The sequence below is a fragment of the Cryptomeria japonica genome, chromosome 1 (genome assembly GCF_030272615.1).
Source record: "Cryptomeria japonica chromosome 1, Sugi_1.0, whole genome shotgun sequence".
In the NCBI taxonomy this organism is placed as follows: domain Eukaryota; kingdom Viridiplantae; phylum Streptophyta; class Pinopsida; order Cupressales; family Cupressaceae; genus Cryptomeria; species Cryptomeria japonica.
Genome location: NC_081405.1, coordinates 34,278,635 through 34,305,887, shown reverse-complemented (window position 1 = coordinate 34,305,887; position 27,253 = coordinate 34,278,635). Strand labels below are relative to the sequence as shown.

The window sequence follows — 27,253 nt, the reverse complement described above, 5'->3', positions numbered from 1 at the left end:
GAAAGCTTTATGATGTTCAAATCATCACTGCAGGCATAGACACCATCAGGTTGATGCATATCAATGAAGAAGCGACAATTGAAGTTAAGCTTAAGCTGAACGATTCCAGTTGACTACGCAAGGCAAGTCTGCAATCAACAAACTGCTAGTAGTATGGATATGCGAGTTTCACCATCAATCAAGCATATTTCTTCCACTCATCTAATAACATGAAATCAAATATGAGAAGTATAAAGACCATGCAAATTGTCGAATCGACCCATAAATTTCACCATTTCTTCAATGAAGTTACAAGTCTTTTACAACAACATCTTGGCAACAATCTTTGCCTTCTTTCTCTACTCTACTCTAATTACTATTCTATCAACTAGCTAACTACTCTCTATTTGCTAACTCCTTTCTATTATTTCCAACTCTCTAACTGCTTCCAACTATCTTCTAATCTATTGCTAAATTGCCTTTACAAAATGAAATGCCAGGGCTTATATAGTGCCCACAATACAATTTGATGGCTTAGATCAATTCGAGATCAATGGCCAAGATTCAACAATGAAAACCCTAATTAGGGTTTGTTACAACCATTACATAACATTTAATGCTTGACCAATGATAAAATTGTATTGCTTGGACACATGTCCTCTCTAGAAAAATTCGACCAATGGATAGCCGGGGTAGGTACATCGGAGTTTGTGCCACCTTCCATGAGTTAGGTACATTGAATCTGGACGTGCTGAGGTGGACCACACTGACTGGATGAGCAACGACTAGGATGCCACCTCGTCTGACACTTGTAACTTGGTAAATATTCAACTTGATGTTGTTGAGAAGCTAGCTTTAATTAATTCATCTGGAACTATCCGCTTCTTCAACGAACCCTTTGCTTTGACTTCTTGTGTCCTTGATTTGCAGGATGATGATGTACCTCGCCTTGGAACGCTGGATTGGGGAAGTCGCCCTTGATGACGTTAGTCCAAAGAAGGCCGTCCTTGTCGATGCTAGGCTGGATCGAAGAAGGTCGTCCTTGTCCTTGCTTGATCGTCCTTGATCTGGCTTGATTGTCCTTGAGAAGAGTCCTCCGACTTGTAGATCTTTCGAGCTTGGAGTCGCCATCTTGATACCTACACAACATTTCAAAATTAGTAATACATCTTGAAATCTAAAAATTAAACTTTAAAAGGAAGACTCAAGATTTTAATTAGGAAACTTTATGATAAATCTTTGAATTATCATTTCCTAATTAACTACGCAATACTTAGATTTTTCCAAAAAAATGCTTAAAAAATCAAACCTTGAATAAGGGTGTCAAGATGATTTTTCCATGCCTCCTCTTGAGAATTAACTCTAAGAAATGATGTAAAAATAGATGAATTTTGCTAGGCAAAGTGTAGATCAAAGCTCTCCCTTGGATAAAATGCACCTCCTTTAGCTTGGAAAAGAACTCCACCACAAACAAAGTTCGCCCTCCCCTTGATGAAATTCGCACTTCTCCTTGTCTTCCAAAATCGCATGTGAAAGGATGATAAAATGATGATTTGAAATGTGATAACATACCTCTCCTTTATAGGCGCTTACCTCTTCAATCCCCCATAGGCCAACTTTTGAAAATAGACAAAATAAAAAACAAAAAATTAAATAAAGGGAGGCCGACTTTGTAAAATATGAAAAATAAAACCCAAGCGCTCACCTCCTTATTTAATTAATTAATAATTAAATGCCTTTATAATTAATTATTTCGATTTTTAAAGGCAAAAATAATTAATTAAATGTTTTGCGCAATTTTTTTAAATGCTAATTGTAATTGGATATTTCAAATTTTATCGATTTCCTAGCATTTAATATAATTCAAACTTCATTGGCGCCAAAACATGAGAGAGGTAAGGGTACAAACCATATCGCTCTGGTCCTTGACTGAGGGACAGGAGCGAACTTCATTTCCTAGCTCAAATTTGCGATTTTTAAATATTCACTCCTTGTTTGTTACCTTTCAAATGACGTTTTCAACCTTGTGTGATTTTGACTTGAGGTGATCTTTTGAAAGAATGAGTGATTTTGTGAATATCGCCCTGGTCCTTGACTGAAGGACAGGAGCGAACTTTCATTTGCAAGCTTATTCGCGCTTTGCCAACCTTCAAATTTGTCTTCAATGGATCCGCTATGTTCCCCTTCACTCATCTTTGACATGGAATTTGCTTTAACTTCATGGGAAATTTGTCTTAGGAGAAAATCGCCTTGGTCCCTTGGAGAGGGACAGGAGCGCCTAGGACAATATGGCCTTCACTTGGCGTCTTGCAATCTTCAAATTATCTTCAATGGATTGATTACGTCCTCCTTCATGCCTTTGATGTCTCAATTTGTCCAAACAAGGTCAGGAATGACTCAACTAAGCTTTTTCGCTCTGGACCCTTGGTGAGGGACATGAGCGATTCGCCTTGGACCCTTGGAGAGGGACAGGAGTGAAATTCGCTCTGGATCCTCAGTGAAGGACAGGAGCGAAATTTGACTTTTTGGACTCTCTATCAGGACAATTTTAATGGAATATAACATTTAAGTATAAGAAAAGGAAATGTCACTTATACTTTAAGTTATATTCCATATATACTTTCAGGATGTTTGAGAGTGGTTTCAGACCTCCAGGAGTTATATTGCAAAATCTAGTTTTTTGAGGTTTTTCAGTTTCCAGACTTAGTCAAATTCAGGATCAGGACATTCCAGACTTAGCCAAATTTCAGGATTAGGACTTTCAAACTTAGCCAAACTTGCTTATCCATGTGATCCCCTGGGCGACACTCAAAATGCAAAGGCTAACTAACAAAACCCTAAAAAACCTAAAGAACAAACCCTAAAAAGCAAAAAAAAGCAAGGGTCCCCATTTGCAATGGGGCGATGTGTGGAAACGTCACAACAGGATGCGATGAAGGGAAGGCTAGGACGGCATACAAAGAGCAATCGATAGGAATTATTAGGGAGATGGAAAACGAGGATGCAAAGGGGGGAATAATGATGGGGAATGAATATTGGGAAGCGGTGAAGTCATCGCCATTCCCAAATCCATTCTAATGGACATGACTCCCCACTAAGGACGTGGAGGAGAATAAAGGGAAGGCTCGGGGAAGATAGACAAGGAGGAGGAAGGGCAGCGGAATAGAAGAGGAAAATCACGATCAGAGGCAAGCACAAATCTGACACGACTGCTGTAGACAGAACCGGTAAGTAAGGAATCGATAGTGTTATATGTTAATGCTTACTTTTGTATGTATTAATGGATATAAATAATTAATATTATAATATATACATTAATGAATGACTATTCTAATAGATAGGTAATGAAGGAAGTTAATGTTAATGAATGTAATTAATGTATATGTAATATTTATGATAATGAATACTTTAATGAACACATTCATGAATGGTTTTCAGATATTAAGGAATAAGTATAAACCGTATGTTAATGAATTTGTACTAACATACCTTAATGAATATATATCAAGGCCTAGTAGGAATATATGTTAAGAAATAAATGTGGATATTGGTTGATGAACATTTTAAGGAATATATGTAGGGAATACATGTTAAATCAAGAATATGTACATATGGATTAGGGAATAGGAAAATAGTAGTAAAAGGCAAAAATGTATTATAAATGTAATCACATGTTGGAGGCTATAGGGAGGTAACTCCCTTAGTCTAAGGGAGGGATTATGATAATCCCTAGGGCAGTATATATACTGAACATTTATATGCATATGTATGGCTTGGTTGACTAAGTTCAACCAAGAAGAGACGGATCTGACTGGTCCCCTCTGAGGACTCGGGTGATGAGGTGCATCACCCAAGGCAAGGAATGGACATAGGGTCCTCCTTGGATGGCTTGGGTGTAAGAAATTACACCCAAGACAGGAATCGAATTAACCTTTGATTTCCTGGAGGGCTTGGATGTCCTGGAGGGCTTGGATGTAAGAAATTACATTCAAGACAGGAGTCGAATTCACCTTCGACGTCCTGAAGGGCTTGGAACCAAGATGGGTTCCAAGAAGGCGAGCCTCACGGCCGCCTAAGGACATATCTTCGTATGGCATTCGTATCCTTTTTATTAGATGAGAATTGTGATTATGTAATTAAATATTTTAAAGTTAGATTGCAAGTTAAATTATATATATATATATATATATGTTGTATTCTAACAATCTGTTTTGCAAGACAATGATCCCTAACTAGTAGGGACATTACATCCTTTCACCATTGATTTGGGCATCTATAATTTTTTTTTACTTTCTTGACAACTTTGTCATTAATTCCCCTATCTTCTTCCCTTAATTCCACATCCTCCTCCATTACTCCCCGTGCCCCAACAATAATTCATGTATGACCCTAAGCCTTAATTGTTGGTGGGAGACTCACATAAACCAATTCAAAAATGAGTAAGGTAAATAAAACAACAAAACAAAAACACAAAAACGAAAGGAAACCACCAAAGAACACCACCCCAAGAATTAAAAAAACAAAAAAAAGAGAAAAATTATTGCATGAGTGGCAAAGAGCACAAAACAAAGTCGATTCTAGAAGGGAAACCTACAACAAGGCCAACAATGGAGCAAGACTATTTGTCTTCTCCATACACTTGAGAGCTCTCTCTTCATTTTGTCAAAATATCCTCAACATACTATACATTGCAACAAACACCAAACTACATAGCACCTAGAAGAAATAATTGAAAAAGGATTGAAAACTGAAAATGGATAAGGGAGACTGAAATTGCAATTTCCAATTGCTATAGCAGAATACTCAATGGTATGGCAGCTAATATAAACCCCGAAATGGTGTGACTCATCAAAAAGGAGGTACCTATTGACTAAACAATGGTTTGGCAGCCTTACACACATTACTCCAACATCTTATCAATGTACGGTAGTCAACATATGATTAAATCCCTTTTTAACAATGCAATGATCAACTTTCACATGGTACAACAAGTAAATGACGCATAATGGCCCATTAGAAGATTTCAAAACTTGTACAGCCAACTCTAGGATTTTCACAATAGAGATATCCTCAATAAATCTATCTTAAAGAAAAGGGATTTTGATTTCATAAAATGGATGATTTCTTCCATGTCCAACCTCTCCTTTTAGAACCCTCTTTTAAATTTTAAATCACTTTCTTGCCTTATTTTGGAAATGTCTAGAAAACACCTTTTTAAAATAACATTACATTGATGCCCTTTTCTAGACACACTTTTTAAACATAAGTTGTCTTTTCATGAACAAAAGATAAAGTTAGTGAGAACAACATAACTTAATTTATTAAATTATTTCCCTTCAATCCATTAGCCTACAGGAAATAATTTTGTTGCAAGGTTGATCAGGATGAGCTGCTTATGTGTTGTCATTGATGTCAACATGCTTTGGTTGTCATTGGTGACTACTTGGTTGAGTTTTCTGTGTAGTTGTGATGAGTAGTTTTCTCCACATATCTTCCACATTGCATATCTATGTTAATCTTATGAAGATCCGGTTAATACTGAGAGGGGGAGGGGGGGGGTGAATCAGTATTAACAATAACTTAAACTTTGAACTCAAATCCAACTTAAATCAGATCTGAAACTTCTTGACAGATCTCTTCACTTCTACAATCAGATCTAACAACCTTTTAATCAGATTTGCTAAAACCATCTATCATAATTATCAACATCTTTATCTCCTAATCAGTCATACCAATTTGATCGTTCAACTAATCAACCTTATCAATCTGATCAAGTTCTTTATCTAATCATTTCTTATCAGTACCGGTAATCTCTGATAAACTTTAAATGACATATCATAACCGGTGTCTCAGAAATAATGTATGTAAACATAAACATCATGAAAAAACATTCCACACATAAACACCAAGATTTTTGACGTGGAAACCCAAATGGGAAAAACCACGGTGGGAATTGGCACCCACAATAATTTGTACTCTTTTGAAGTACGCCCTATTAGGAGCTTACAATACGCCCGGTTAGGAGCAGACCCTGTTAGGAGTCACCCGGTTAAGGGATTTGCCTATCATTTCAGCAAGGATCTTAATGATCTATTAGGATCAACCTAGTTAGAGGATTTAAACACTCTTTTGTGAGCTGCCCTGTTAGGGGACTTAGATGACAAAGGCCTGTTAGGACCTACCTGGTTAAGGGATTTAAGCTGTTGTAATTGTTAGGGAACAACAGTGAAAAATATCTGTAACTTTGCACTTTCAGCTTGCTAAATCAGATCGAGTTTTGCTTCACAATCTGCAACACTCGGGCAGATCTCTATCTTCTCTGGGACGGCTTAACTCATTCTCCTAATGCCACAGACACATAAAACATCAGTTGTGTCACCCTAAATAGCCATAACAACTAAGTCGGCCATAAAACCTAATTACATCTTGAATTAACAATACAGATCATAAGAGATCAATATACAGATCATTTACAACAAATTACAATGCAATATCAACCGTTGATTATTCATAACTCATCACAAAAATCCGATCTGTATAGAAGTCAAACCCTTAGAACATTCCGCTAAGCACTTTGCACATTCCCAAGAAATCCTACCATCTTTCGTGCCAAAACACATTTCAAATTATTCACGCGGGTTGTGTCGTGTTATCTTCTTCATGTAGATTCGCCACCAATCACCGTCAAATCAAAAATCATTTCTAGTTGAGTGAAATCACCACCGGTCCTAAAACCCTAGCACAACTCCATCAGAATTTCAAAACATGCCTTCCGGTAATCAACATAGGATGCGGTTCTGGTCTCATACACAAATCCATCATAAAACCTTATGTCTCAAACCACAAGTTTCCAACCATCAGCGATTTACCGATTCCATCAAAATCTTTTCTTTTACCGGTTGAAGTCCTAATTCTGAGTCCTACCGGTAAACCTTGTCAGACTTACAAATTCTAAATCCGGTAGACCAAATTACTTATCCAACAAGTCAGACATCAAAGTTCATCTGTAACCATCATCAAACATTAATTGACATAGGTTGCCATCAATGACAACATAAATAACTAATCATGTCATCATCATTCCTCTACCGGTACAGTCATCAACTCATTTGCATCAGTTATGCCAATCATGCCAACAATCTATTCTTGCGGTTTGGACATGTTGTTAAGCTATGTTTGGAGACGTTATATTCTAGATTTGGTGCTCCGGATTGTTGTGATGAGGAAGTTGTGTTTATTAGTATGGTTGACAGCGTTTGACAGTGTTTCTATGTGAAATGCATGCTCCGCATTATGGTTTCTGACATTGCATTTTTGGAGTTATGTTATTATTGTCCTTAGCTTTATTCTATTCAGTTGGCAAGTGTTCTTGGGCTTCAGAAGCATGATTTCCAAGTTTGAAGGTGTTTACTCTAGGCTTGTTTGACCTCGAGTGTTTACACTTTAGTTTGTTGCTCCGATGATTATGGACTTTTGTATAATGTGTTTTATGATGATTTTGGTCTTGATTAAGATGTGTTGTGGGCCACTCTACATTCTTCTCCACCATGGGAATGTTTAGTGCCGACCTAATTTGAATTGTGTTTGGTTAAATTGCTTAGCCGACCTTGGGAGATTTTGCATATGTGAGGATGATATATATAGTGATGTTTGGGTATTGTAAATGATATGCATGGGTGAAAGAAAGTGAAATGCGATGAAGGCGTATGAAAGAGAATCTATCTTCTTGACAATTTGATAGTTAGTGTTGAGTTGGTGAAAAAGTGTTGAGTTGTGTGAGCTTTCATGTGTTAGCTACCAGAAGCAGTGAGCCGAAGGTATCTACAGATCTTGTAGTTGCAGAAGTGCATCTGTGGTGGATTCTTTCTCTTTTATGCTTCTTCATTTTGGTAGTGAGCCTCTTCTTTCTTTCTCTCGGGTAGTGAGCCCTCTGGCAGCGAGCCTTTCTTTATAAAAATCACCTTAGCCAATGTCACCCTAAGAAGTGTTCATATATTGAGAATAGCTTCTCTATGGTTTTTCCCCTCACACAGTTTTCCACATAAAATCTGGTGTCTCATTGTGTATGGTGTGTTCTGATGTTTTATGTTCATATCTTTCTGTGAATTATGTGTTAAAGTTAAATTGTTGCAGATCTGATTTGGAAAATAGATTTAACTTTTAAGATTTCATACAACTGATTCACCTCCCCCCCTCCCGACCCCGCCCTCTCAGTTGTCTTGTGCGTTGGTATAGTCAACAAATTTTATATGCTAGGGGACTCCTGATGACTTAAGCTTGGAAAGGGGACATGACAGCTGAAAATTGCAATCTCATTAGAGCTCATAGCAGGTTGACCTCCTTAAACGGTGTATTACCACATCATCCTTTGCTTCTACCAAGTTCTGATATCCTTATTTGGACAATTGTATGGTGAACTCCATACCACTAATACCAAATGGCAATAAAAAAATTTGCCTTAAATAGATCATGATAGCATTAATGTAACTGCTAGCATTTTCAGCAGTTTAAAATGCATATCCTTCTCTTCAAACCACAAAACAGGAATGCAGAAAAGAGTAAATAAAATATTGAGATTATAGTTTGTATCAATAGACATGCCTTAAGCATACAATTAAAATTTACAGAACTGATAAGTCAATAAAGATACTTTGTGTTCTGTTTTTAACCATGAATGGAACGTAGATTAATTTAAGTTGCTATAACTAACAAATCAATTATACAAAGCTTCTCACGATTTCAAGAACTAACTGTATTCTTCAAAAGTTAAAAAATTATATAATGTATTGATGGATTGGTAATTATATGTAATTGTTAGGAATGCTTTAAATTCACCAAAGATTGGTTAGCTTCAACTGTTCTTAAGTTCCAATTAATTTTATACCAGACAGATATTGATCCTATTACAAAAAGGGAAAGAACAGAAAATATTCATAAAGTTCTGGTTTCAAAGAATACGCAGTATACAATGGAGCCATAAAGATTGTTTTCTTTCACACAAGAAGAGTAATTACCTTCAAGAGCTGAGAATGACCTCTCAGATCCCAATAGGTTCAATGCAACTGGTTGATCTTGTCCAAAAACTTCACCGGAGGCAATCTGTAAAGTAAACCATAATATCATATTTGTAGTATGTAAAATAACATAGAGATAGAATTTGAAGCCAGTGGAATTTGATAAGAGAAAGATGTTGTATGTATCAATTTTGAAGCTTTAAACTACTTTAATTATTAGTCTTAACTTGCCAGAAATTTATAATTGGAGAAGAGAAGATTGTGGTTTCTAAACCTGAGCAGAAATAAAAATTGAGAAGGAAGATGGCAGTCAACTAGATATGATTTCAAATCAGAATAGAATTTTGTTTTTATAAAAGATAATTACTTGTATTAATATAACTGTGAATATACAAAACCCCTAACATACATCAGTATGTAGAGGATGATTACAAAACCCCACAAGGGGGAAGGAGAGACACGTTAAGTTTCCAATTAGAGACTAGAATTGACCAATATTACATACACAGAGCACAAGGAAATCTGTTTAGAGACAGCATAAAAAAGACAAAGATAAAAGGTATGATAACTCCAGAAAGTACAGAGAAGAAGAGTAAAGCACAAAGCACCAAGATGAAGAGTAAAATGAGCCAAACCCATTCAACATAACCTTCATCTTAGCTGTTTAAAAAAAATGTTCTGTTGATTAGTGTAGTGTCCCCTTCTCATTGATGTACTTCCAATGGTCCATTAGCCTATTCCTGAGACCCGTAGGCTAGGTGGAATGAAGAATGAGGGTCAAGCATTGATGAGGCGAGAACTTACTATTTTTAGTAAGTCAGGGGTTGGCCATTTTGGTGATACTGTCCTACTGAGCTCTCCATGCTCTGTCACTGGGCGCGAAGATCATGCTTTTCGGAGCAGTAGTTCATGACTTCCTATTTTTAGTAAGTGGCAGTATGACATATTTCTATTTTTAGCAGTGGACAAGGTCCTGATCCTGCAGCAGTTCAGTGGTCTTCCTAGCTCAGCTTCATCCCGGTTTTGACAATAATCAGTATTGGAGTCATAAGTGATATAATTAAAGATTATTTCATTATCCTAAGGTTTAATATTTAATTAATTTGATTATTTTTACTACTGATTTATTGGCTTTGAAAATGGTGCATAATATCTCCTAAGTGCTAGGCGAATTTTATGTCCAGAAAGGGACGCCAAATTTATAATGCAGCTATTATTTTATTCACCTCAAATGTTGCTAAGTCAAAAATCGTGGTCTTGTGCTTTTTGGCGTAATTCCTTGACTTATGGTTTGGGTGCCATCCTTGGGTCCACGTCGTAAAGCAAATGCAAATGAAGAAGTTGAATTTAAGCGAATTTGTAAGCATTTGCATTTGGTTTTGGGCAGTTAGAAGTTATAAATAAGAGCCTTGGGCTCCCATTTTGGTTATCAAATGAATTTGCATCGTTATGCTGCCGAATTGGCGATTGAAAATCTAAGCTTCGAAGTGTGGCTTCCTAGCTAAGTCTCAGTTTCGTACTTGCAAGATAGTACCTAGCTGTGTCCATGTATTCCCAGTGCTGTTGGTGAGTGAGTTGCAGATTGTGGAGTGTTTTGTGTGAGATTGAAGTGTTTTCTGGTTGCTGGTCCCGGGACTGCTGAAAGTGTGTTTTGCTCATACCTCTTGGCCAAGCGATTCCATCATTTTGGGTACTGGCTCATCCATCCTTCCTACCACTGGTGATGCATCTTGTAAGTTTTTAGCATCTTATTTTGAGTGTGGATTTTTATATTGAAAATCGAACTTCCCAAGTTAGGCGTTGGGTTTAGGGAATGCATTGGGAAGCATGCAAAAATAAATATGGGTGTTTCGATGGCTTTCTTTGGGTTTGTTTTCATTGTAGCTGGTATAGCAATTGTTCAGAACAGATTTTGGGTGAATTGGGTGAGTAATGAGAGAGTTATGAGCATTTTAGTGAATCCATAGGCTATTGGTTTTGCAATTCCAGCCTGAAGATTTTTTATGTTAGCAGGAATTTCATGTTTTTTATTTGGATATTCAGCATTACTCTCTTCTCACATTATCTTGATTATTGTAAGGTTAAGTAGTAGTACTACTAACCAATTCAAGCTTGTAACTCTCACCCCGCTGAAAAGTGGAAGAGGCTGGCTTGCCGCCTATTTTCAAGTAAATTGTAATTCAGTCCTCCCACTGCATAAGTGGTCGAGTGATGTCTGATTGTAATGGTCCTCCCGTTGCATAAGCGGTTGAGTTGAGATTGTTTTGTAATTTCAGTCCTCCCGTTGAAATATCGCGGTCGAGTGATTTATGCCTTTGTATGTTTCTCTTGGCTAGCTCACCGCCAAGTTTCTTGCATTCCCGCTGGATAAGCGGAAGGGGCTGACTTGCCGCCCAGTATTGTATTCCACTTCATTTTTCAGCAAAATTAAGATCTAACGATCCCCTATTCACCGTATGCTCTCACCTTCCCACATTGGGCACTTGGTGATCAAAAAATGGAAGGGTTGCATTTTTCAGCAAGTTTTCAGTTTGTGCTTTCTAATCTTAACGGGTTATCTGTTTGTGGATTGTTGGTTGAAAATTTTGTACACTTGGGGAAATATACAAAAATTGTGGTTTCAACCACAGCACACGAGAAAACTCTCCTAATTAAGGGAAGACTCCCCCTATCTAACTAAAACTGAAATAAAAACAGGATGGTACATCAGTCTTTCTTCTTTCTTCAAGAAAGACAATATCCTTTTCTCTTCACAGAAAAGGATAGCGATTGAATATGAACAGTAGTAACCACTTTTAAGTAAAATGAGAGAAAGGAAATGAAGTTTCCTGAAAGCGCAAAGACTTCCGTCACTTACTTCGGGACGGGACAGCAATATCAAGCTCAAAGACTTGACTATTGGAAGTCCTATCTACCCTTTGCTATACTAAATTTTACAACGAATAAAAGACAACAGCTCAAAGACTGGAATAATTTATTCTTTTAACACAAAGACAAGAACTAATGCAAGCTCAAAGACTTGCTGCTATTTCTTATCAAACAATAATTTTTCCTCAAGAATAGACGCAAGCTCAAAGACTTGTTGCTCCTTCTAGAGATTTCCTATTTTAATTAATCTTCTCTACTTGCAGCTCAAAGACTTCAAATCAGATTGGACTAAGCTCCTTTAGAAACACTTTGCATAGAATAAATAAAAAGAATCAAACTCAAATTTGTAGCTCAAAGACTCAAAACTTGAGTAATCCTTATTTATTATTCTTCAAAACCTTCAATTCACATACATAAGCTCAAAGACTTCTTGCTGTAAATTTGGCAGAGTTTTTGCTTGCTTTCCCAAAAGATAAAGATTACAAAGGACCCTCTCTTCTATTTATAGGAGAGGAGCCTTGAGAAAAAGGTGGGAGGATCCTAACTAACTTGAGAAATTCCCTCAACCACCAAGACCTATTCAACAACTAATTATGACTTCAATAACTAACTAAGACTTATTCCAACTTGTTGTGACGTATTCACACATCACCCCATTGCAAATGGGGACCCCTGCTTTTTGTTTTCTAGGGTTTGTTTTCTTGGTCTTTTAGGGTTTGTCTGTTAGCCTTTGCATTTTGAGTGTCGCCAGGGGATCAATAGGATGGTAGGCTTTGCTTGAGCCAGGGGAGTCAGCAGGTGCTCCAGGTTAGGATTTCTTTGAGAGTCTTCCTTAGGGCCTGGTTTTGCTCTTGTTGCTAATTGTGTCTTGCTTTGTGAGTGGGTATCATTCTTGAAGGTCCGAGCTAGGTCGAGTTGGTGAGTGATGAAGTCTAAAATGTCATCCTGATCTTCAAATGCCCTGAAATTTGGATAAGTCTGGAATGTCCTGATCCTGAAATTTGGCTAAGTCTGGAATGTCCTGATCCTGAAATTTGACTAAGTCTGGAAAACTGAAGAATCCTCCAAAAACTAGATTTTGCAATATAACTCTTGGAGGTTCGAAACGACTCTCAAACATCCTGAAAGTATATATGGAATATAACTTAAAGTATAAGAAAGTCTTTCTTATACTTAAATGTTATATTCCATAAAATGATCCTGACGGAGAGTCCAAAATGTCAAATTTCGCTCCTGACCCTTCCAAAGGGTCCAGAGCGAAATTCATATTTCCTCTATTTTTCTCCTTAGCTTGACCAAGTTTGTAGACTTTTGAGGCATAATTGAGAAGGTTTGATGCAACTTTGCCTTGGAGAGGAGATTTTAGACCGTGGGATGATGGATTCTAGCCTAGGAGGTGATTTTCGCTCCTGACCCTTCCAAAGGGTCCAGAGCGAAAATCCTTATAACTCTTGTTTTCTTCCTTATTTTGGCTAGGCGTTGGCTTGATGGGAGATGAATGGGTATGTTTTTGCCTTGAGAGAGAGTTTGATTGATTTTGAAGAACAAGATTTTGGCCTAAAGGAGAATTTCGCTCCTGACCCTTCCAAAGGGTCCAGAGCGAAATTCATCATAAACTTCATTTGCTACCTTGTGTGACCTTGAAACCTTCTTCCTCAGGTGGAAAATGATCTAATTTTGCTTCTTGAAGTGGTTTGGAGTTTGAAAAGTGAGTAATCTAGCCTAGAATAGGAAATTTCGCTCCTGACCCTTCCAAAGGGTCCAGAGCGAAAATCCTCCTAAGGCTCATTTCCTCCCTAGTTTGACCAAATTTTGAGTTGCAAGGCATCTTGAAGGGAAGTGTGGACATGTTTGGACTTTTGAAATGTTTGAAAGCGTTGGAGAAATGAAAAATCAAGCTCAAAACATGATTTTCGCTCCTAACCCTTCCAAAGGGTCCAAAGCGAAAATCTTCATGGACCTCATTGTCTTCCTTGTTAGGCCAAGTTCTTAGTGTCCAAGGCATGATGGAGGAGGGATAGACATATTCTTGCCTTGAGAAATGATGGAAAGCAATAAAAGATGAAATATCAAGCCTAGAATGAGATTTTCGCTCCTGACCCTTCCAAAGGGTCCAGAGCGAAAATCTACCTAAGATGCATTTCCTTCCTTGTTTGACCCAATTTTGATGTCCAAGGCATGTTGAAAGAGAGAATGGGCATATTGAAATCTTTAAGGGCGTTTGAAAGAGTTAAGGAATGAATGTTTTAGCCAAGGAAGGAAATTTCGCTCCTGACCCTTCCAAAGGGTCCAGAGCAAAATTCCTTACAAGCCTATATTTTTTAACCTTGCTTGAGCTTAGACCTTGTTCCTAGGGCGAAGAGAGAGGATATTTTACCTTGCAAAGAAGATTGGGATTGAAAGAATGATGATTTTGGTCTAGAAAGGGAAATTCACTCCTGACCCTTCCAAAGGGTCCAGGGCGAAATTGTGCAAAACCTATCTTTTCCCTTAGTTTCATGCCAAGTCTAGTGTGGATCATGATTAAAGAAGGCCTTAGGAATGACTCCAAATTGCCAATGGTTATCAAGATTGAAGGAATTGAGCCAAATGATGAAAATCGCTCCTAACCCTTCCAAAGGGTCCAGGGCGAAAATTCTTCAACCACCTATTTTCCCTTGCAAAATCAAATCAAACTTGGGTTGGATATGAGAGGAGAAGTGTTTTCTAGCCTTTTGAGGAGAATTCAGCTTGAAATGATGGAGGAATAAGCCTAAATTAAGAAATTCGCTCCTGACCCTTCCAAAGGGTCCAGGGCGAAATTTCACCAAAACCACCTTTTTTCCAAATTTTGTGACAAGACAATTGCAAACTAAAGTGAATTGGGATGGAAGAAGTCTTTAGGAGTAACTTCAAGTTGCTAGGAAACATTGAAATTGAAGGAATTGAGCCAAATCAAGAACTTCGCTCCTGACCCTTCCAAAGGGTCCAGAGCGAAAATCCTAAAATCTACCTATTCCTTTCAAATTTATGCTAAGCTATGCCTAGACCAAGGTGAAAGATGCCCTTAAGATTGCCCTTGAATGGATTTTGGTCTCCAAAAAATGATGATTTTGGGCTAGAGGAAGAAATTCGCTCCTGACCCTTCCAAAGGGTCCAGAGCGAAAAACACTAAAACCATCCTTTTCTCCAAATTTTGTGCTAAGTCAGGCCTGGACTAGGGTGAGAAAAACTATTTGGAACACCTTGGAAAGATGTTTGACCATCAAAAGTGTGAATTTTGAACTAAAATGAGAATTTCGCTCCTGACCCTCTGTTGTGACCATTTCACACATCGCCCCATTAGAATGGGGACCCCCTCTTTTTTGCTTTTGTTTTGCTTTTTCTTCTCTCTGCTTTTAGGGTTGTGAGTGAGTGAGTTGTCTGTCTGGGCTAGGGCTAAACCTTAGGGGTTTCTTTCAGGTGTTATTCAAGCAGAGTCCAGTCAAATTTTGAAAGTTATTTAGTGTCCTCCCAAAGAGTTGAGACGATTGAATTGAGGTAAGCCTTTCAGGGAAGTCAAATAGGTCTTGGGTTAGGTCTAATCAGGGTTTTTGGGGGTAAAAATCCAAATTTTGACTAAGTGTTAGCATTTTGAAGGTGAAATTGTGTGTTTTTGCATAGGTGAGTTTTGATCAAATTTTGGAAGTAAGATGATGCCTGAGACATCAAAATCGCTCCCGACCCTTGCTAAGGGTCCAGGGCGAAATTCATCCTGAGTGCAAATTCTTGTTTTGAGAGGGCTTGCTAACTAGTTCCTGGCCTTGAGAATGACCTAACTCTGCCTTGTGAAGTGATTGGAGACTTAAATTTTGGATAGTTTAGCCAGAAAAGGTAAATTCGCTCCTGACCCTTGCTGAGGGTCCAGGGCGAAAATGTTATTTAAGGCATATTTGTCACTGACTTTTCTAATTTGTTTTGTGCAGGGTCTCCAGGAGAGATGATTGGACGTGACTTGATGCTTTCGGAGATTTGAAGGCATGAAAAATGATGAATTTTGAAGGCTAAGGGGAAATTCGCTCCTGACCCCTGCTGAAGGTCCAGGGCGAAATTTTGATTTCCCTCATCTTATAGTGAAAAAAGGACCAAGTGTTGGACATGAGTGGAAAATCAATGACTTTCTCCATCCACCTGAAGGAGTTTTAACTTGAGATGATGAAGGATCTTGTTGGAATCATCAAAATCGCTCCTGACCCTCACTGAAGGTCCAGGGCGAAAAAACTTATTAGTCATTCCTGACCTTATTTGGTCAAATTGAGATACCAAAGGCGTGGTGGAGGACGAAATGAGCGTGATAAAGCATCCAGACTTGATTGAAGATGATGAAATGATGGAGTTTTGCCCAAGAAGGGTAATTTCGCTCCTGACCCTCTCTCAAGGTCCAGAGCGAAATTCTTTATATACACATTTTTAGACCTTTCTTGGACATGAACTTTTATTCATAGCGTGAAACAAGATGAAATCTTCCCTAGCAAAGGCATTTCATGATGAAAAGTGAAGCATTTTGGTCTAGAAGGCAAAATTCGCTCCTGACCCTCTTTGAAGGTCCAGAGCGAAATTTTCAAAAGGCACATTTCTTGCTAGGTCAATGTGATTTTTTATGATTGGAATTGATGAAGGCAAGTGCGTTTTACCCATTGAATATAATTTGGACGATCAACAAGGAGGCAATCAAGCCAGGTTTGAAAAGTCGCTCCTGACCCTCTCTAAAGGTCCAAGGCGAATTTCTAAGTTCCTCTCCTTTCTTTGAAAAATTAAGACAAAATTTTGCTTGAATGAATGAGGAAGAGTGTGTTTTGCCCGTTGAAGATAATTTGGAGGGCTAGCAAAAGATGGATAAGCTTAAATTTGCAAAATCGCTCCTGACCTCCAGTAAGGGCCCAGGGCGAAAAACCTAATATCCAACCTCTTTCTCCAAAATTGAATGAAGCTAAGCCTAGGCACAAGGTTGAAACGATGTTTGAAATGCCTTGAGGTGGAATTGAGATGCTAAGATTGCAAATTTTGATGACAATAGGGAAAATCGCTCCTGACCCTCTTCAAGGGTCCAGGGCGAAATTTCCAAGTATGCCCACTTTCCTTACATTTCGAGGTGATTTTTTTTGTTCTCAAGACTCAGCAGGGAGTGAAGTATAATGTTCTACGCCTTAAGAGTAATTTGAAGTTGGAATGATCAAGAATTTGTGCAAAATCGCTCCTGACCCTCACTGAAGGCCCAAGGCAAAATTTGCAAAACCAACAACTTCCCTTCAAGAGCTAAGGCAAGGTTGTGCTAAGGTGGAAAGGTCCTCCAAAACATGATGAACAAGGATTTACCTCCAAAACTTGATGATCTTGGCCTAAATTGCAAAAGTCGCTCCTGACCTTCACTGGAGGCCCAGAGCGAAAATCTTTGAAGTCCTTATTTTGCATTGCAAAAGCAAATCAAGCATGCATGGAACGAGTGAAGGAGATCATCGTTTATCCCACAAGGAAAGTTGACAATTAAAAGATGAAGGATTAAGAGCAAAAGTGAAAAATCGCTCCCGACTCTCTCTGAGGGTCCAGGACGAAAAAATCCTAATGCACTTTCCTCCTAAAGACCAAATGAAATCAAATTCAAAACTCCAATTAGAAATGCCATTTAAATGCCTAGATGAAGTTTTGGGCAAGAAAATGAGGAATGCAAGAGCAAAATTGAAAGTTCGCTCCTAACCCTTGCCAAAGGTCCAGGGCGAAGTTAGTAGTATTCTTTATTTTACCATATTTGAGCATTGATATTCCCCAAATTCCTCAAAATTTCGAAGCCTTTGAAAAGAAATTAATTAAGATTAAATTGGCATTTAATGGACATATTGACATTTAATAAATTAATTTTGAGCCTTAAAAAATCGAACTGTTATTGTTAAGGCATTTAAAATTAATTTTTATGAAATTAAAATTAAATATGGAGCGCTCAAGGTCTTATTTTTATTTATTTTATCAAGTCGGCCCCTCCTTTTTGCAATTTTATTTATTTTTTTAACCTCTTTTTGCCAAGTCAGCCTAGAGGGAGCAAAGGGGTGGGCGCTCTATATATTGGAGATGTTTTTTCATCATTCAAATCATTCAATCATTGCTTCAAGTGCGAATTTGGAGAGCAAGAAGGAGGTGCGAAATCTGGTCTATTTGGAGCGAATTTATTTCAAGTGTTGGAGACTAGAAGAAGGTGGAGTTGATTCTTGTGAAGACTAAAGGAGGTGCATTTTATTCAAGGGAGAGCTTTGATCTACATTTTGCCTAGCGAAATTCATCTATTTTTGCATCATTTCTTAGAGTTTAATACTCAAGAGGAGGTATGGCGAAATCATCTTGACACCATTGTTGAATATTTGAATTTTTGAACTTTGGTTTTTCCAAGTATTGCATAGGTAATTATTAAATGATAACTCAAGATTTATCATGAAGTTTCCTAATTAAAATCCTAAATCTTCCTTTCTACTCTATACTTCTACGCTTCAAAGTATATTACTAATTGTGAAATGTTGTGTAGGTGTCAAGATGGCGACTCCAAAGGCAGGGGCATCTACTAGTCGTCCAGCTCTCATGAAGGAAGATCAGAAGAACGAAGAATTGGAGACCAGGATCGTGTCCAAATGGAGCAATATCGGAGATACCAACTTGGGAAACTTCAATATGAAGAAGTTTTGAGAGGTCCCCTACATTGGCAAACCATCACCTGTCACAAAGAAGATAATTGAAAGTGGCATCATCAAGGCAGTCGGTTTCCCTCCAGCAATCCAGTGTCATGAGCTGATGATCGAGGGTGCCCGCCATTCTGACTCACAATCAAGATCGATCATATCCAAGGAAGGAAACACTTTGGCTTACCTTTCAGACAAAGCTATAAGTGAGGCTCTCCATCTTCCAGAGCATAAAGATATGATTTACAAAAGTTTAGAAGGAGCCAGGTCAATGTATGAGGATGATCCCGACACTTGCCTGAATCTCATCAATAAGAATTGGTTGCTCAAAAGTCGTCCTCGCCTGAGCAAGATTCCCAACACACCACATAGGATCGACTTCCAGGAGGAGTACAGAGATTTGATAACTTTGCTCAATCGAGTTACAGGGGCTCCTCAGGCCTTCTACTTCGAAAAGTGGATGTTCTACTTCATCCAAGTGATAGTCCAAGGAAAAGGAACGATTCATTGGGCTAGAATTATTACCCATTGTCTGGATGTGCAGTTGAGAAGGCTAAGACCTACTAAATCATTCCACATGAGTCATATGTCATATATGCCCTGATCCGGAGTTTCAAATATGCTGGGCTACCTCACAAAGGAGTGATCGGAAGAGGACCCGGAGAAGTGAGAGTTTGTGACTCTTATGTTCATTTGCATCATCCTCCCAGAGGTGACTACAAGTTAGTCAATGACACCTTCACGATGAACATCACTAGGATATTGCAAGGTGGGATTCATAATCGACTATCTCTGGATGCACAAGAACTTGTGAAGAAGTATGGTGCATGATTCATCCAGTTTCAAAAGTTTACATATATCAGAATTCATGGGTGTCCTTTACCTCCCTACATGTTGCCGAGGTATCCGACATACAGGATAGTGCTACTTGAGGTGGCTAGACAGTTAGCAGCTTATGCAAAGGCATTCAGACACAAGCATGGAAATGGAGTTCCCGTGCCCATCATATTGGGGAATTCAGTTGAGGTATGTCCTAATACTCAAGCCTCGGATGATGCAGAGAAGAAATTGGCTTTATATTCATTCACATTCTTTGCCTCGAGGGAGAATTTTGATCCTCATGGTTATATGGAGGAGACAGTTGGTAGAAAGTACAAACACGAATTTCAAGTAGAGGACTTTTGGATGAATCTCTCAAGTGATTTAGAGGTTAAAAGAAAGATGCATTCCAGGCTACCCTTAGATCTTATCAGGAAATGCAAAGTTTATAGGGTAGCAGATTAGGCACAGGATAGCGGTAGACATCTCCAGTCATCTTATGACAGAGAAGACAAAGCAGTGAAGATAGATTGGAATGAACCTGAGGTTTTGGACTTGAGAGCTTTGATGGCTCCAGTTTTGTCATGTACTCGCAGATGGGTGGATGTACAACATCAGAAGCTAAGAGAGAAGAACATACCAATGACTTTTACTTTGGAGGAAAGACCAGAAGAAGGAGGAGCGAGCGTAAGTGAAGATAATTCTCATCCTAGAGGTGCAAAGAGGAAAGAAAGACCTGCGAAAAGAGAGCCCTCCAAGAAGAAGCAAGAGTCCAATCGAGATCGCTCATCAGGCACATCTTATCGACATGGAAAAAAGGCAAGTCAAGCTGAAGGACAAGAGAAGACGGTGCCTGAGGTTGATGAATCTATGGAGTCCATGGTACAAAATGATAAACCTGAGAAGGGGCAGGCACCTCAGCATTCATCAAGTCAATCTCCCCAAGATGATGAGCTACATGAAGAGAAGAATGATGATGAGGCGACATCTCCTCTCCGAGAAGATGAACCATTGCCTAAAGAAATACAAGTTAGAGAGACGAGATCCGCCATCCCGGATTGGTTGAAGGAGAGACTAACGAGGGTGATTGTGATTGAAGATGAAGATGATGTAATTGACTTAGAGAGCCTTATAGGAAATTCTCAAGAAGTAACGGAGAAGAAGAAGGCCACCAAGATGTCCAAGGTGATCAGAGATGAGACAGGATCCAAGAAATTGCAGATAGCTACACCAGTAGTGGACAAATATGAAGGTGAAATCTTTGCAGATGAGTATGATGTAGAAACATTTGAGCTTGGTCCGCTCACTACTGAACAGGCAATGGATGAGGCAACTGATTCATTTGAAGCACTTAAGGACAAGCTTAAAGAAGAAATGGAAAAGAATAGAAAGCTTGAGAGAGAAGTCGGTGCTTGGAGAGGTTACTTTACCCATCTCAATCAGCCCTTGGGACGTCAGGATCCGACAGTATCTCCTGTGCAAGCACTTCCCCTCGAATTAGTTGGCGAGGCAGAAAGAGTCAAGAGCTTGGTTCAGCTTATGAGCTCTTGGATTGACAAATCCCACACAGTAGCCGTTGAATTTACAACAAGAATGATGAAGACAATCCACCGAGCTATCCAGGTCCTTGAGATCGTCCACAACCTAATGATAACTGTAGCCGCTTTCACTCACACTAGAGATGTTATCATTCCTGTTCTGCAAGTAATCAGGCAAACACCAAGGAAGATCCTAGCACAAGAAAAGATAATGGATGGAGGAGCTCATAACCTACTTCAGTGGTCAACTCTACTCCAGATGAAAGAGGTTCTTTTCGAGGACATTAGCACCAAATGCAATCAAGTTGAAGGTGTCATCCATCCAATTCAAGATAAGGTGTTTGAAGTGTTATGTACCATTCTCGGCAGGAGGATCGAAGTTGAGACGGATGTGGACCTCCAAGAGTTGGAAGAGAGAGTCAAGGTCATCTTTTGCAAAGATGAGAATGTCATCACAGATGAGCAACGGGATCTAATGTTCACTACTATGCTCCTGATTGAGAAGATCAAAGAACTTGAACCTGGATGGGAAGCTGCTCTTCTCACTGCCTTTGATCAGGTTATCCACTTGGAGGAGCGCATGAAGAATCTTCCCGAGATTCCCATTGCTGAGATTGAAGGAATTGTGTCCAGATTCATTGCATATGCTAAGAAAGAGCATTGGAAAGGGAATAAGGTTCTAGAAGAAAGGTTGTTATAGAATGATGTGGCATCTTAATTATCATTGGTCTATGTTTCCTCGATTTTTGTGCCAATTAAATATTTTGCTATGCATTTAATAATGTTCATCTAAAAGGGGAACTTTTTGTAACAAACCCTAATTAAGGTTTAGGTGTCAGAATCTCAGCCGTTGATCTTCTTTTGATCTAGGCCGTTCATTGTAATTGAGGATGCTATATATACCCTCACTCATTTTCATTTTGTCATTAGAGATTAGATGTTAAGGAGATAGATAGTTAGAGCTTTGGAGAGAAGAAAGTTATTTTGTAGCAAGATTGAGTAGTGAAGAAAGAATTTCAAACAATTGTTGTCAATTTTGGCTTTGAGATCAATAAAATATTTAAGTTATGGTAGTTTATTGCAATTCTTGTGGCTATCTTCATGGTTGTTTACTTTCTTGAATCATTCTCAATCGAAGTAGTATTTAAGTTTGAAGGACTAAGTGTTGTGCTTGATCTTTGGTGAGATTCATGTTCCAAACCACTAGCTTCTAACTGATTGTAAGGACGCCTTGCGTGGTCAACTGGAGATATTTAGATTGCTTAAACCTTCAGTCATTATTGAAATATTGATATGTATCTTTATGGTAGTATCTATAATTCTTGATGATTTGAAAATCACTAATCACCTTAGAAGATCGCATCAATTCCAGTAAAGTTGTAATTCCTTGGCAATACTGAAATTGGTAGAATCTTACCAAGTCTAGCCTACATTGAGTCACTCTTAGGATTAGATTAGAATTCATCTCTTGCAAACCCTATCTTTTGATCTTTTTTGAGAATTTGTTAGTATTAGGAAAAATCCTGTTCTTGCAGTTAAGCAAGAGTAACTCAGACAGCTTTTAAAAGTGCGTAAGACCCCTTGAAGAAACAGCATTCACAACGACCACTGGTGCTTATCCACACGTAGAGATCCTACAACGAAGAACCTTGAAGTCATCCTGATTGATCCTTTTCGCGATATCTTCAGCATTTAGAGACTTTACTCAAGAGAGGATAAGGTACCCTTGGGTATTTTATTCTGTGTTTGATAGTGTACAAAATACACGTCAACACCCTCCCAAAGGGTCCAAAGCGAAATTCATCTAAATCACCATTTCCCCTTTGTGTCAAGACAAGATTTTGATTCCTAAGGCATGAAAAGACTGAAGGGAGGTTATTTAAGCCTTGCAAGATGAATTGAGGTAAAGGAAGTGTAAAATGAAGCCTAAAGAAGGAATTTCGCTCCTGACCCTTCCAAAGGGTCCAGGGCGAAATTCCCATTATCACCTAATTTGCCCATGTGAGAAACTAAAAGGATGGATCCCTAGACTTTGTTGGACTAAAACAAGCATATGCTCACCTTCTGGAGGATTTTGAAGTCAAAAAACGGAGTAATTGAGGCCTAACCAGGAAAATTCGCTCCTGACCCTTCCAAAGGGTCCAGGGCGAAATTCTTATGAAGCCTGTCCTTGGAAAGAATCTTAAGCAAACTTCATTTTGATATCTTCTTGTTGATGATTTAAGGTAGGAAATGCTATGTTGAAATGAATTTATTATGTGTCCTTAATCATCTCTTGATTTGTTTTGCAAAGGAAAGAAGAGCAGACATCAACAAGGACGACCTTCTCCAGTCCGGCATCAACAAGGACGACCTTCTCCAATCCGGCATCAACAAGGACGACCTTCTCTAGCCAGCCTCATCAAGAACGACCTCTTCCAGTCCAACATTTGAAGGAAAGACAAGGTGGCATCCCAGTCATCACTCCTCCAGTCGGGTTGGTCCACTTCAGCATGTCCAGATTCAATGTACCTGACTCATCAAAGATGGCACTAACTTCGATGTACCTACCCCGGCTATCCATTGGTCGAATATTCCAGAGAAGACATGTGTCCAAATAATGCAATTATTTCATTGGTCAGAATTAAGTTTGTTGTAACAAACCCTAATTAGGGTTTCATTGTAAAATCTTGGCCATTGATCTCAAATTGATCTAAGCCTTTGAATTGTATTGTGGGCACTATATAAGCCCTGGCTCCTCATTTGTAAAGGCGAATAGGGAGTGAATAGTTGAGATAGTAGGTGAATAGTTAGCTAATAGTGAATAGTCAGTTGATAGAATAGCAATTAGAGTAGAATAGCAAGAGAAGGCAAAGATTGTTGCCAAGATGTTGTTGTAAAAGACTTGTAAAACTTCATTGAAGAAATGGTGAAATCTATGGGTCGATTCAACAATTTGCATGGTCTTTATACTTCTCAGATTTGATTTCATGTTATTAGATGAGTGGAAGAAATGTGTTTGATTGATGGTGAAATTTGTATATCCATACTACTAGCAGTTTGTTGATTGCAGGCTTGCCTTGTGTAGTCAACTGGAATCATTCAGCTTGAGCTTAACTTCAATTGTCGCTTCTTCATTGACATGCATCAGCCTGATGGTGTCTATGCCTGTAGTGATGATTTGAACATCATAAAGCTTTCCTCCGAAGATCGCACTAACCTTGTGGAGATGGTCCTGGGATGTCAAAACAAGACTTAGTTAGAATTTCATCAAAGATCAATCATTGCTCCTACATTCTTAGTGTCAGAATTAGATCCTTTCCTCGCCCTCATCCTTTTTTCCTTTTTTTCAAAATCTAGGCTAGTGAAATCCTGTGATTCCAGCAAATCAGACGTTTAGGTCGTCAAGTGTAAGTCCCCTTGTGATTCCAGCAAAAATCACATCATACCACAAAGAGCTTATCCACGAGTAGAGATCCTACATAACAGGAACCTTGAAGCTTCTCCGATTGATCCTTCTGCGATATCTTCAGCATTCGGGAGCTTTATTCAAGAGAGGATAAGGTACCTTTAGGTATTTTATTCTGTGTTTGGTCGTGTACAAAATACACATCAACATAACTACAGTCCTAATTGGACACAACTTGTAGTTGCCTTGCAAGTAATTACAAAAATGCAAGTGATGACAACTTGCAATTACAAAAACGATTTTTACTAGTAAACTTGCCGAAAGGGAAACTACAATTCTGAAATTACAATTTTGAATTTTACAATTAAGTGTTAAAAACACTTAAGTTGCACCTCTTGAAGATATGAACAATTCGAACTTCTGAATAACTTTCTGCAATTCATCAGGATCTGGTTCATGAGTGTTCATAGCCACCACCCTAGTCTTTACAATGACATCATGGCATTGGCATAGCGTGGAATTGCCCTTTTCCAATGCTGACCGGATTTCCTGCAACTCAGTTTGATACTTAATCAATATTTGAATGGAAGCGACTGAGAATTGCTCATTTCTCCATTCATCATGAATCTTGAGTTGCAGATCTGCAAGAACTTCTTCCTCGGGCAGCAACTCATCATTCTGATTTAAAATGTCGCAGGATGCCTTTTTACAACGGGAGGTAACATCTTGAAAGACTGCTTCACGCAACTTTAAGGTCTCATCAATTTCTTCAATGAGTGATTTGAGAACAAGAGATTTGTTCTCCAGAAGTTCCTCATATTCAATGTACATGACTCTGGAAGGAATTACGTCATGCACCTGAAGAACGCCCAACTGATGTTGAGGCATCTTTCACCAAGAAACTAAATTTCCCTCAACCTTCTCCAAATTTAGTTTGAAATCACCCAAGATTTGATTCAACTTATCTTCAATGATCTTCAATTTAACCATTGTTTCAAATACTTGTCTTATGACTTGTGAACATAAGTCATGCAGTTGATCAACCCAGGTGTCTAAGGCTTGAACCTTTTGGGCGGCTCTCTCGATACCTTGGATTGAATGTTCACTGACCCTGGAGGAAATAGGTACTTGGCCTTCTCCACTTGAAGGTTGAGTAATACTTTGGATGGCTGCCATGAGTCTTTGATTCTCTACTTCCAATTGATCTTTCTTGGTCAACACCTCATCATACCGTTGTACCAATGTAGCCACTGTTTGTTGAGCATCATGCTTGACAACCTCATGAGTCTGCTTACCCAATTGCACTTTGGTGATCCGATAATCAACTGCTTGCATTTCTTCAACTGGTTTATTTGATATTGGTTCAGCAATTTCTGCCACTCTCATCCGATTTTCATCAACGGTCACCCTCGAAACTGTCTTTGCCCTCTTAACAGCTTTAGGTTTTGATTCTTTCAACTGTTGGTAGTCAAAGGCATCAGGTGAGATCACCTACTTCTTCCTCTTTGCAGTGAAGGAACTGAGCCATGGAGGTAAAGCCATTAACTTTGATTCTGGGATAGAGGGAGAAGCAGTTTCTATTTGAATAACTGTGGTGACCTTGGGAGAAGTGTCCGTCTGGATAGCCACCATAGTCTGCTGAGTGAGGACAGGATGTGATGAAGATGTCATGAACTCATCAAAACAGGTCATAGAAGTATCAATATCAAACACAGGTACATATGAAGGATCATCTGAAAAGATATTCAACAAATTTTCCTGAGAACGACCTTGAGATGGTTCTGCTGCTAAAAGTGGAAGGACGTTCTGCGGGGATTCTGAAACTGAAGGGGCAGATTGAGAGCTCACATCTATCACGGGAGGAAACATGGGTACCTCAATAGGAAGTGAAGAAAGAGAATTATGTGGGGACTCTGTAGAAAGCGACTGAGGAGCATTATCAGATTGAGTTTCTTCCTCTGAAGCTTCAGGATCAATCACATGAATTTCCAACTGTGGCTTCTCCTTGCCTTGCACTGTTATTTCCTGAGGAGGAAGTGTTGTGACCTAATCACACATCACCCCATCCCAGATAGGGGGCCCCCTTTGCTTTTTGGCCCTTTTGGTCGTTTGGCTTTCGTTTTTGTGTGTGTTAGTGGCAATCTCTTCAATCTCTCCGCGTTACGGGTGTTTGAGAGTCAGTTGGGGTTAATCTACTTCTCTGTCAAACAAATTTTGTGAGGTCTAGGGCCTGTTTTGTCCTTTTTCTAGGGTTTTGCCTTCCGTCCTAGATTTTAGGGGTTTCTGTTAGGGTTTCGAAAAAACTAAGCATACGACTGGAGTCAGGACCCTTCAGGGGACCTCCCAGCAAAATTTGAGCCCAAACGGAGTAACTTTCTATTTTTAGAAAGTCCCTATTTTTTAGGGATTTTTCGGAGTCCCAGAATGTCGCCATTTTGCCAAAATTTAAACTTACTATTTTTAGTAATTTCTATTTTTAGTAAATTTCTATTTTTAGTAAGTCATCCTGCGCCCTGTCTTGGGCTCTAACTCTGACATTTTGGAAAGTTTCTATTTTGGGAAAGTCTATTTGTGGCAGGGTCAGGCTAGCAGACGACGGAGAGTCAGCATGCACAATCACTTCTAAATCTGGAAAGTTGAAAGCAAACAGGCAGGGGTCTAAAATGGCTAAATCTGAAGAATCATCCCTGAAATGGAAGGTCAAAATATTCTAAGTCTGGAAGTCGTTCACAGGCAGGAAATTCCACCTCTCCATGGACAAGGTGAAAATGCGCCCAGGTCAAGCCTGGGGCGCTGAAATCAAGAATGCATTCACAACTGCAAAATTCCACCTCTCCATGGACAGGGTGAAAATGTGCCCAGGTCAGGCCCGGGGCGCTGAAATCAAGAATGCATTCACAATTGCAAAATTCCACCTCTCCATGGACAGGGTGAAAATGCGCCCAGGTCAAGTCTGGGGCACTGAAA

General features: G+C 38.9%; 1 protein-coding gene across 3 annotated transcripts in view; it reads right to left on the bottom strand.

Moving 5' to 3' along the window:
• The window catches only part of LOC131048648 (malate dehydrogenase [NADP], chloroplastic), a 113,364-nt gene that overhangs the window by 45,607 nt on the left and 40,504 nt on the right, over positions 1-27,253 (bottom strand). For all 3 annotated transcript variants that reach the window (XM_057982686.2, XM_057982685.2, XM_057982684.2), the window contains one exon: positions 8,994-9,078. In XM_057982686.2, the coding sequence (XP_057838669.1) occupies positions 8,994-9,078 (85 nt within the window). The remainder of the gene's footprint in view (positions 1-8,993; positions 9,079-27,253) is intronic.